Genomic DNA, 12,168 nt, shown 5'->3' with positions numbered 1-12,168 from the left:
ATCCTGAGTGGCTTTTGAGAAGGTCTACTCCTACATGTTTTCTTGTTCAGAAGACCTTGCAGAAGAGGTCTCCAAAACATGGCATACAGTGGTGCCCCGTTTGACTATTACCCCGCTCCACAACGAATCCGCTTTACGATGAGTTTTTTTGTGATCGCTATTGCGATCGCAAAATGATGTTTAAATGGGGAAAATTCGCTTTACGACAATCAGTTCCCTGCTTCAGGAACTGATTCTTCACTAAATGATGATTTTATAACAGCTGATCGGCGGCTCTCAAAGTGGCCGCCCACTGTGCAAAATGGCTCCCCGCTGTGTTTAGGATGGATTCCTTGCTTAACAGGCACCGGAAAATGGCCACCCTATGGAGGATCTTCGCTGCACGATGAGGTATTTCGCCCATTGGAACACATTGAACCAGTTTTCAATGCATTTCAATGGGTTTTTTACTTTCGCTTGACAACAATTTCGTTCTACAGTCATTTTGCTGGAACGGATTATCATCGTCAAGCGAGGCACCACTGTATATCAGGCTATTGATGTGTGCAGGACCTAAGGACCTCTAGGGAAAACACTTGTTGTGTTCCGATACATTGTGTGATCTTATTCACATGGTGGGATTTGGTAATCCCTCAAATTCCATAACATTTGCCCAGGCACCTACAGTAATTGCTAAGTTCCAGGCTTATCCAGAATTTCACAGAAAGCACAACAAGATGGTAGTATCCTTACAATGCCATCTTGTAAGCACAGTCACAGCCGAACCTATATATATATATATATCATATTGTGACATCAAGGTTTGAAATATAACTGATACAAGATTATAAACAGGGTAAATGACAGCTCTTCCAACAGTTGTGTTATTAATGTAAGTTTGTTCTTAACATGTGCTAGGCACAATATTCTCTTTAAATTGGATCTTTATTTTCTATTCAATGCATGAATATCATTTTATTGTACATTTCTTTAGGATTATCTTTGACATGAAATTTATCTTGCATGGTGATTTTATCCTGATCTTGAAAAAGCAATATTTGAAGTCAACTACTGCAAAAATGTGTGCATTATTGCATTCAGCAGCTTCTATTCCCCAAGTAAGAATGACAAAAGGAAAAAAAAATCACCCTGAAATCTGCTATGCTAGAAAAATTATCTAGCTTTAGAAAATGTGATATCGGTGGCTATTGCTTTCCAGATTAATAAAAGATATAATGGTTTCAAGATATCTTCCAAACATAGATTACTGTGAATAGAAAAGTGCTTAAACCAATAGTCACAACAGTGAGATTTCTTTAAAGGTTACCCTAATCAGTTATGTAGCTGAACTACTGCTGGGAATGCTTAGTAATTTCCCAAATAATGTATATTTGATCTGCAGCAATACATATATTTCTAAAATAATGGTGAAAACTATCTCATACTTTGCAATTGTTTAACATATCATTTCCATGAAGTAATTGACTTGGGAAATATTACAGTGTCACCTGAATGTTCTTTCTGCAAGCACAACTTGGAATAATCCATACAAAACATGCATAAGAAAACAAATTCATCAGCCATTATAGACAGGACAGAGCAAAGGACCTTTTTGAAGCTCTAAATTAAAATGATTAAATTGCTGTACAGTCGTCCAGGACAAATTTAAAACCAAGCTTTGATATGGAATTATTAACACAAACAGGCCATCTCATTTTTACTAATAGAGATGGTTTACACAGGGTGAGAATTTCTCATACATTTTCCAAATGCCTTCAGGAGATTGAGTGTGGAGGCATGCCTAGTGCTTTTATTGCAAGATTAAGAACTATGCTTATTACACAGCTAGAGACTATTTAGGTGACATTATTTACTCATACAAAGTACCCAAACTATCTCACTAAGTAAGAATGATTTTTAAAATAAAATTTCAAAAGTGTTTAACAAGGATATGTAACAGTGACATACTCAAATGAAACTATTACGCTAAGTGTCAGATGTCTCTGCTTGATCTGCTTGTAGGAGGTGAATCCAGACTCAGGTGGAAAAGTCATCTGGGAGGCATGGCCTCAAGCATTCTCCCTTGTAAGCATGGTTGGAATTTTCCATCACAAGCTCCAAACAAAGGATTTGCTCACTAGTCTGTGATTGCCCCCACACACCATCCCATTGCTTGCCAGGGATGGGGACTCAAGTCACTGGACCCTGACAAGTCGGACTTAAGTCACACTGGGTTACCCAACTCGGACTCAACTCAAGTGTTTTTTTTTCTCCATTACTTGGACTCAGCTCATGACTTGGACCCCAACCACCACCTCCCTTTTTTGGGGGAGGGAAAGAGTTTGCTTTTAATCAGACTTGGGACTCGGGACTTGGTACCAAAGACCTGGACTCAGACTCTTGAGACTTGGTACTAAAGGCTCAGACTTGGGACCTGGACCCAAAGACTTGCCAACATATCTGTTGCTTTCTCCGGAAACATGAAGTTTCCTCTGGGTGGGGGATTTGGGCAGACTCAGCATGGTCATCTGCCATGATTTTTTGGGACAAATTTTTTCTGCGCTATCCATAAAAGGGTGATGCACAGCCTGAGAAAGTGGGATTTACCCATGAAAGCTTGTGATTTGTGTTATTTTTTTTTTTGTGGTTCAATAAAGGTATCACCGAACTCTTGCATTTATGCAATCCTGAACCGCACAACCTTTTCTCAATTCTTTCTGACCTATTAAACTAAGCAAACAGATAGGCACTGACTGATGAACTGATCCCACACATAGCAGAATCACACATATAATGTAGCACCATTGATAACATAGCTCTGTATCCTTTGAAATTATTTTGTATAAAGTAAATTTATAAACTTCATCATTAAAAGAATAAAGGGTATTTTTAGCTCTGACTGAGCTGGATTAAAAATCCTACACTGCATTTGTTTTTAAAATAAGAGGGAGAAGGTATTCCGTTTTAAGAGAGGGACCTATATCACCCCCATTAAATATTTTCATACCCCCTCCAACATGATCCTGCAATCTAGACTAAATGAATGGAAAATGTTATAGCATTTCTTTCTAAGGGAAGTGTTTCAAGTTCTCTGATAATGGTTGTTGTGGGGTTTCCGGGCTGTTTGGATGTATTCTTAAGCTTTTCTTTCTAACGTTTCGCCAGTCTCTGTGGCTGGCATTATTCTCTGATAATGTTAGTTGTTCTTTTCTGCACCATTCCTAGCTTTACATTCATCTTGTTTGAGCTACAACAACCGAAATGCGACGAAGTATTCCAAATGCATTCCCACCACATCTGTATAAAGTCATAAGGGTACTGGCAGCTCTTATTTTCAATCCTCCTTTTAATAAGGTCTGTCGGGAAATCCTCTTTTTCCATCGACACTGCAAAACAGCTTGATATTTGCATTACACTACCTACCATAATTCCAAGACCCCTTTCCTGGCCTGTCATTCCCAGGCCAGATCACATTGAGTACACGTGAGGTATATATTGTGTATTATTTCCATGCCTAACTCAGAATCACTCAGCAATCATTATTTCCAACATCCCACCATAATATAACCACAACACTGGTGGTCATCCTTTGTTTTTATGTCATGATCACACCAAATCTTGTTCTCTTCTAAATCTGCCAAAATTAATGTCCATTTTCAACTCTACCAATGCCCTAAGAAACTCGGTAACTAAATTTAGTACTTAAATTTAGCATTTGCGATCTGGATCTACAAAGTGGCACAAGCCAGAAAAAAAGCACCACTGCCCAGGAAGAAACTGGATTGGATTCAATGCATTCAAGTAATAAGAACTACAAATTTCTGATTAGCTATAGTTAAGCAGCAGTGAATTATGAACAGTAATCTAATATTTATTTATTTATCTGGATTATAATGTGTAGTTTCCGCTACCTTAACATGAATGACGTAACGCACACCAAGAAGTGTTTGCACTCGGCTTTTTTCATAACTGGTTTATATCAAGCTCTATTTCTATTCAATTAAATTATTTTAAATGTTAAGCCAACTGTTGGAAAATTACGTTCATATGTGGTAAATTACAAAAGCAATAAACACAACAAAGTCATAGGAACTAATAACGAAACCCCATATTTATACAAAGAAGTCAGCAAATTACTAACGTGGCCTTCTTCCTCTTAAGGAAGTTCATAGTTCCTCACTCAAGGAATATATTCTAGTTAAGAAACAGAGAACGTCTAAGATATAATATTATGCTTACTGAGGAAAACACAGTGCGGCTCACTTCCAAATAAACATGCATACAGATTGCAATTCGTAGCTACCATCCAACACAAAAGCACAAACATTCATTCATTTCAGTAAATTTAAAGGCACTTAAACTTGTGTCAAATTGTGCCAACATGTAAAGCTGCACATGTAATTCCACTTGCTCAGTACAGTAGATACACTGAGATGTTTGTTTTAAAATAAAATATAAATATAATAAGAGGTTTATTTCACCTTCACATGGTGTCTTTCTCATGCAGACCTCAGATTTCCACATTTGTATCCCTTTAAAGGATTTGATATGCAGGGAAAAAAGAAAGGACGGTAAACATTTCAATTTAGAGATCAGTACTGGTTGCCACATTCCATGCGTTACGACCATCCAACCCCATACCTTTTACTGATGTGTTGGGTGGTGGTCCTTCCATTCGCAAGTTCCACGGAGGGTCCCCTTGATTAGCAAAGTCCCTCATCTTCAAATAGCTAATTGTTAATCGTATGATGGACGCCTTGTCCAGCTGGCTGGTAATGGCTGCAGGGAGTGGCAACAATTTAGCCAACTCATAGAATTCAAAATTTTCCTTCCCTCGGCGAGAACGAGCAGCATCTCGGGATTTTTCTTTTCTCAATGCTTGTAAACTGAAACAAGAAGAGAACAACATTTCCATCACTATATTTTGTCTAACTTAGCGAGTTTACTTTCTTATTTCTGGTTTCTATGCAGGCAGCTTGCAAACGTGTTTCCAAGTACAGATATGCAGTTCATCCACATATGCACTTGAGGAGAACTTTTTTGTGCGTGGCATTTTAACACTATTGATAATGTGTTGCTTGAAAGATGACTAACAAATAGAGTAATCATCATTATATGTGAAGATTTTAAAAGTTTTATTTGTTGCTGCTTTGTAAAGTTAGTATAGGTACTGGTGGTAGCCACTGATGCTTCTCAAACCAATCTATTTATCCACAAAATATCCGTATCAGTCAGTCAGAAAGAAGAATCCAATAAAGCAAACTGCTATCATCACCTTCCCTATCTGCCACTACTTCCCAAACTAGGGCTGGGGCCTTCCTTCCCTCAGAGAATCCATTCAAACCACTTGGTCTTTTCATAATCACTTCAAATAGTTATTTTTATGCTTAATAAATATATTATTAATCTCACTGATTATATCGACTTATTTATTGTTTATTTATTTAACTTATATGTCGGCCACACTACCCCAAGGTCTTTGGGCGACTTCATGTAACCTCCATTCTGAATGCCTCACGGGTCAAAAATAGGTCCATACTTCTTCTGGGTGACAGCACACCTGGACCAGGGCCCTAGTGACAGATGTTTGGTGAGATACGGTTAAAAGCAAGAGTCATGGTCCTTGAAATGAGTTTTCCAAATAACTACAGAATGATTAATTCGTCAACTGGCTGATGAATGATGGATAACAGCATATGAAAATACTTTGCTTTTTGTGCCTAAGTTTTGTTGGGGGGGGTGTCTCCCATTATCGAGAGACAGGACAAATCCTTATTTGCTAAGGATGAGTGACTTTAACGGAAGCATGAGTGTGTATAGTGATGCTAGGAGACTTAGGAAAAGACACACAGAGGGAAGTTACAGGGTGCTATGAAGAGAAGCAAAAAAGTTTCTTGAGCCAGGCAAAGAGCTTACTCCCCTTTCAGACCCAGGACTTTCAGGGGACAGAAGGCATGTGGTTGGAGGCAGAATGATTCCAAAATAAAATGAAATTGGACTCTCTCTGAGTTAAAAGCAATGACTATGAATGAAGTCATGGGCTCTGCTTGAGATTGCCAGGGAAAATTCCCTTAGGAGCAGTGATGTTGATCAGGATAAGTGCTCCTCATGCGCAAGGCTCTTTTGCCTCTGAGATATAACATTGCAGGGCAGATAGGCTAGCTTTGGGTGGGATTCGAGCAACTTAGCTATAAAAATCTCAGTTTTGTCTCAATTAAACTGCTGAGAACAACGCTCATCCATGCTTATCAGAGAGTGTCTCCATGCCTTGCTTTTTGACATGATTTGCACTGCCTAATCTTGGACTGTGATTGACTTCACCTTAAACATTTTTGCCTGCTTGTTGTTCTCAATTGGACTGATTCAGTTGCCAGTTTGGCTCATTTTGTCTTTGTCTCCCCCGCATCAGGTTTATCTGGCCTGCTGGTAGGACTCTGGCAGAACCAGAAGAGAAATTTCTCCTGTCCACAGCTGGAAAAAGGATGGCTTTGTTGCTTCTAATTATAGAGAATACATATGTGTGCTCTTTTCTTCCATTGCATTAGCCAGTATCCTACTGCCTAAATGTCCAGTGAAAGGACAATGTGTTCGTAGCGTTCACCCTTATTATGTTAAGTAATTGTGCATATTCATGTTGCAGGCTAATGTTGCTGAGAGGCGGAGCCAAGAGATAGGTAAAAAGAGTAAGAGTCAGAGAGTGAGCAGTCAGTCAGTAAGAGTGGAGAGGTAGAGTGTGGTATTTGGGAGATCTGAGGTGTGATTAGAGGGAAGAGTGAATAAGAACTGTGATAACCAATAGAAGGTTGAGATTGATGATAAATAAACCTGTTTAAGTTACCATGATTGGCTATCGCCAGAGCGATCGCTTAGCGATGGCCCCATGGGGGAAAATCGCTTTGCAATGATTGCGGGGAAGCGATCATCACAAAGCCCCCATTTTCGGCCAGCTGATCGGCGGTTTCAAAATGGCCGCCAGAAAACAAAATGGCCTCCCGCTGTGTTGCCTCGCTTTAGAGGCACTGAAAATGGCTGCCGCAATGGAGGATCTTCACATAAGGTTAGTTTTAAAGCCCATAGGAACGCATTAAACAAGTTTTAATGCGTTTCTATGGGCTTTTTAAAATCGCTTAGCGATTAAATAGCTTAGCGACGTTTTTCCGGAATGGATTAACGTCGCTAAGCGAGGCACCACTGTATTAGTTTGCCTTCGTGCGCTCTGTGTCTGGAGAGTCAGGCAGGGGCCACGAGGGGTGAACGTCACAATTGGTGTCCAGCGGTGGGATACGGAGAAATCCAATCGAGCCTGAGTTTAAAGAGAATTTTTCTTGAGTCAAGGATACCTTTTAGACAGGGGTCTTTGGTAAAGAAGTTTGGTTCCTCTAGAGCTTTTGGGAAAAATTTAGTGGGGGGGGCTTCTGAACCCAGCTCTGGGGGGGTCTAAGATAGGGAACAACTCTTGAGAGAAAATTCCTGTGTTATTTACCTCAAGATTTGAAGACCCAGTAGGCTAGCTTAAGGTTCAAGGCTGTAAGAGCTTAGGGAGCACTTGTGGAAAAAGCAGAAGCCAGGGGTTAGAGCAGATCTGAGGGAATGGAAGAAAAAGCAAAGGCCTGAAATAGAAATCATTTCAGTGACTGGAAGTAAAAGAAGACAGACAGGTCCATTATAAAATCAGTATAAACACACTTTAGAATAAGTAACTCAGATAAATATGCCTCCTAAAGGAACTAAAAGACCAGTAATAGTGGAAACTGAGTCTCAAGAGGCACAAAGTTTATTACCTCAGGAGATGGAGAGAAATGGTGACCCTTTAACTCCAGGAGAGCAGTTAAGAGACCGAAGAAAATGCCTCAGAAAGACCAGGTGTCCTAAGCTCTCAAGAGGTTACAACAGGAATTCAAGCTTAAAGAATTAGAGATCAATGAAAGAACCAGGGAATTAGAAATTAGGAAAAAAGCCAGAGCTGAGGAGAAAGCTCAGGAACTACAGCAAAAAGCTGAGCAAGAGGCCAGACAAAGGGCATTTGAACAAGAAAATAGACAGAAAGAAAGGGAGTTTCAATTACAAATGAGACAATTTGAAATAACATCTCAAAATAACAACAATAATAACATCTCCAATGAAGGAATTCTGGCTAAAATTGATCTTAAGAAATTTCCCCAATATAAGAAAGGGGACTGTCTTGAATCTTTTCTTATCGCTTTTGAGCATGCCTGTTGGGACTTTAATATCAGAGATAGTGAAAGGATTATTGTTCTGAGGTGAGGTCACAAATCAGTGGAGAATTGCTTGAGATTTATTCCCAGATTCTCCTAGAACAGGCTAGAGATTTTGAAGCCTATGGAAAAATGATATTTTCCAGATATTGCATAAATGCAGAACATTTCAGGTGAAAATTTTGTGCCCTTACTAAAAGACCTGAAGAATTGTATAGTCAGCTGGTGTCTAGGTTACACCAGTATCTGGACAAATGGATGACTTGTGAAAAAGTTACTTCTCTAGAAGAGATGAAAATTGTGATAGGCTTAGAACAATTTTACTCTATTTTACCTGGGGAACTGCACTATCTAGTTAGGGACACAAATCCTAAAACTCTAATAGAAGCTAGTGAATAGACAGATTATATTATGAAGTACAAAGACCCCAGATTCTCTGAGGTAAAAATTAACAAGCCAACCTGGGACAACCATAAGAAATCCTTCAACCAACCTGTCAACAAATAGCACCACAGTAAAATATCAGGGAATGAAGGCCAGGGTGGTGCCTCAGCTAAATTAGCACAGCCTAGCCCTCAGAACCAAATGAACTCTGAGGAAAAGTTTACCAAATCTCCTCAGAATGAGATAAGGAATTATAAATGTTACAATTCCAGACAGTCTGGACAGTTCCAGTGTACGCGAAGTAACCGTAATACTGCGAAGAATGATAATCAAACCAAAAAATGTACTGTTTAAAACAAGTTGAATCCTCTGAGGGAAGCAGTAACCAGAGTCCTGTTTCCATAGCAACCACAGCTTCTATTGATCTTGAGGAGGACACTCCTGAAGCCTCTATAGTATATTGTTATTATATCAAAAATGATAATACCCTTCTCACAAACGCTGGTGAAGATATATTAGTGGGAGGAAAGAAATACATTGCTATAAGGGACACAGGATCCCAAATTTCTATAGTACATTCTGATTTGATAGCCCAGGATGACTTAATTCCAGGCAGAACTATGACCCTAAAAGGAATTGGGAAAGAATCTGTAGTGCTGAAAGTGGCAGAGGTTCAGATAAACTATGGGAATTGGTCTGGAAAGTGGCAGGTGGCAGTTTCAGATGAAATACCAGCTGCTTTTCTAATAGGTTGGGACTTAATAGAGCATGTCAAGAGTGCTTTTGTATTTACACGCTCAAAGGGGAGGCCAAACATCACCCACTGCAGCAGAATTGGATACAGTATCAGTGGGAGGCCAGGAGAGAGACAGTCCCTTGAATAACCAGATTAATGGTGGTGCTGAAGCTGATCTCATGCTTCTGAAGAATCCCAATAAACATTATTTTGTCCAGGAGCAGAAGAAGGACATTAGCTTGGAGGTTTGGTTTGAAGCAGCCAGAACGCCCACTGTATTGAATGCCCTGATAGATTTTGCATGGATAACAACCTTTTGTATAGGGAAACGTTAACCACCCCATACAGAGGAAAAGGAGAACCCCAAAAGCAATTAATGGTCCCAAGTAAATACACTGAGAAAATCAAAAATCAAGCTCACAGTAATTTGTTTGGGGCACACATGGGGATCACACAAACCAAAAGAAGGGCTGCCCAGAACTTCTTTTGACCAGGTATGGGTAAACATATTACTTATTATTGCAGAACTTGTGATGTCTGTCAGAGACTAGGGACAGGACAGGACTAAAGCCAAATTATATCCTTTGCCAGTCATCTCTACCCCATTCCAAAGGCTGGGAATCGACCTGGTGGGTCCTTTGCCTAAAGCCACCAGAATGGGGAATAAGTACATTCTGACCATTATGGACTTTGCCACTAGATATCCTGAGGTAATTCCATTACGTAACATGGAAACTGACACAGTGGCAGATGCCTTAATCATTTACATGAGCCAACTGGGATTTGCTAGCGAAATAGTCAGTGATTTGGGAACTAGCTTCACCTCCAGACTGATAAAGAGGTTATGGAAGGCTTGTGGAATAACCCAAATCAACTCTACACCATACATACGGCAGGCTGAGAATCGGTGAGAACGGGCAGAGTAAGACCAGGTAGACCATGGGGAGCTGCTGGGTAAGGGGCCATGTCTATATTGCCCATTTACTCTGTTTTTAGGCAATGCCAGATTGAACAGTGCCATTTTATATGTCAAAAATATCTGCAGCACAATGCTAGCCATGTTTATTCTGGAGAAAGAGTCCGTGCACTGAACTCAGAGGGCCTTATTTCCAGGAAATTGAAGCCTTGAACCTCTGCTTGTGTGTAGAAATTTTATTCAAGAGAACAATAATAGATGAGCCACTTCCATTTTTCTTAGTTGATTTTTTTAACAAAAGTACCACAGACCAGCCCTAATTAGTACTGTATACTGTTTTTTACATTCATATGCCATAGAAAATGTGCACTAACACTTCCTGTTATATATTCTGTTTAACATGTTATTTGGTACTGCTTCTTTCATTCTGAAAATATTCAAATATTCCTCTAGTAATTCCTGAAATGTGAAGCGTCACCCTTCCATATTACACATGTCTTACCAAAAGTCTTTTGAAGTGATAGCACTGTACTCATAATAAATAGCGATTGGTTTGGAGGGCTATAACCATAAAATAAGGCTCTCGGGGCTAGAAGGCTGTTGAGACGATGATATAATGGCATAAGCCACTGGGAATGACACAGCTGTACATTAATCTAGTGCCCATTTACATTATCTAGTATTACAAAGCACAGAAAGTTACATGCAATCTAACATGGTAGCAGTCAGGACCACTTCCCTTGCCTTATTTTCTAACTTTTCAGCAAGACAATAGCAAAAGCTATATTTTCTTTTTAAAGCATTAATGCCTCTGCTCTTAGCTCATTCTCAATACCCAACTTTTGTCAGACAGAATTTGTTGAGTGCAAAGGAATGCAAAGGGCAATACAGATGAAGGAAGAGATGGGAAAAGCAGGACATGGTTGAGTAACTATCCTTTGATTAATTATTAACAAGGCTGCTTTAATATTTTTTTTAACTATCAGCAATAGAGAAAATACTGTATACACATCTGTTTTACTGTTATGCATTCACTTCATACTGGCTATGAAGAGTATGCTCAGAGAATGCTCTGAAAGAATACATGTAAAGTTTCACGGTGAGCCAGTGGCAAAGACACCTGACTATGTAACAAAGATGTGCCCTGACACTTCATCAGTTAGCTGCAGTTTACGCTGCCTAAACATTACACAAATATCAATAGGATTCAAGCCATTGATAACTGGCAGGTGAGTACTGAAGGGCTATATTGGGGCCTAATCCCATTGTAGTAGTGGGACTAGGATATTTCAAAATTAGGATATTTCACATTCAGAGTAAGATATTTCACAATTATCAGCTATTCGATGGCTATTTGATGGCAATAGGTCAGCAGAAAATTACAGGCATTTTTGTCTTTTTTTGGCCATAGCATACAACTTCTCCAGATTTCCTCCAAAGAAATTTCATAATCCTTCTAAGTTTCTCATACAGGTGGCTTCTGAACTGCAGTATTTCTGTTTAATAGTGTTTTATTTTTAACATGAGAAAAGACCCCACTCACTGAAAAGGAATAAGGTTTAAAGCCTTTCATAATTCTCCTTTTAAAAAGCTGCAACAAAGATCTGAAGAGAAGCTAACCAGGCATATTTTTATAGATTTTCCCCACTTGTTTGCTTAGGAGAATCTAGTGCTGCACAGTTCTACTATTTATCAATTAACTGGGAATGCAGACTCAAAGGAAGGAAGGCCGACCTGTATTAAAAATTCAACTATTAAAAATTCATCAAAGGTTTCATCATTTTAACTCACAAACCTTTGAACACCTGCAAACTTGTCAGATCTTGGTCACAGTTAAGAGCGGAATCTATAGTTTTACAGAATTTACACTACTTCTGACATCACTACAGGTTGAACTTGGAAAGTTAAAAAGTAGCATAAAATCCAGTGTAAAGTTG

The 12,168-nt window shown here is 39.2% G+C and overlaps 1 protein-coding gene across 20 annotated transcripts in view; it reads right to left on the bottom strand.

Moving 5' to 3' along the window:
* Positions 1-12,168, bottom strand: part of NPAS3 (neuronal PAS domain protein 3) — a 932,663-nt gene that overhangs the window by 635,553 nt on the left and 284,942 nt on the right. For 15 of the 20 annotated variants that reach the window (XM_020788420.3, XM_072986346.2, XM_078392173.1 and 12 more), the window contains 2 exons: positions 4,621-4,865; positions 4,461-4,511 (listed from right to left, as the gene is read on the bottom strand). In XM_020788420.3, coding sequence (XP_020644079.3) covers positions 4,461-4,511; positions 4,621-4,865 — 296 coding nt within the window. The remainder of the gene's footprint in view (positions 1-4,460; positions 4,512-4,620; positions 4,866-12,168) is intronic. The other 5 variants (XM_072986345.2, XM_072986348.2, XM_078392192.1 and 2 more) reach the window with 1 other exon arrangement.

Source organism: Pogona vitticeps, chromosome 1 (assembly GCF_051106095.1).
Source record: "Pogona vitticeps strain Pit_001003342236 chromosome 1, PviZW2.1, whole genome shotgun sequence".
In the NCBI taxonomy this organism is placed as follows: domain Eukaryota; kingdom Metazoa; phylum Chordata; class Lepidosauria; order Squamata; family Agamidae; genus Pogona; species Pogona vitticeps.
This window is presented reverse-complemented; position numbering and strand designations above follow the sequence as displayed.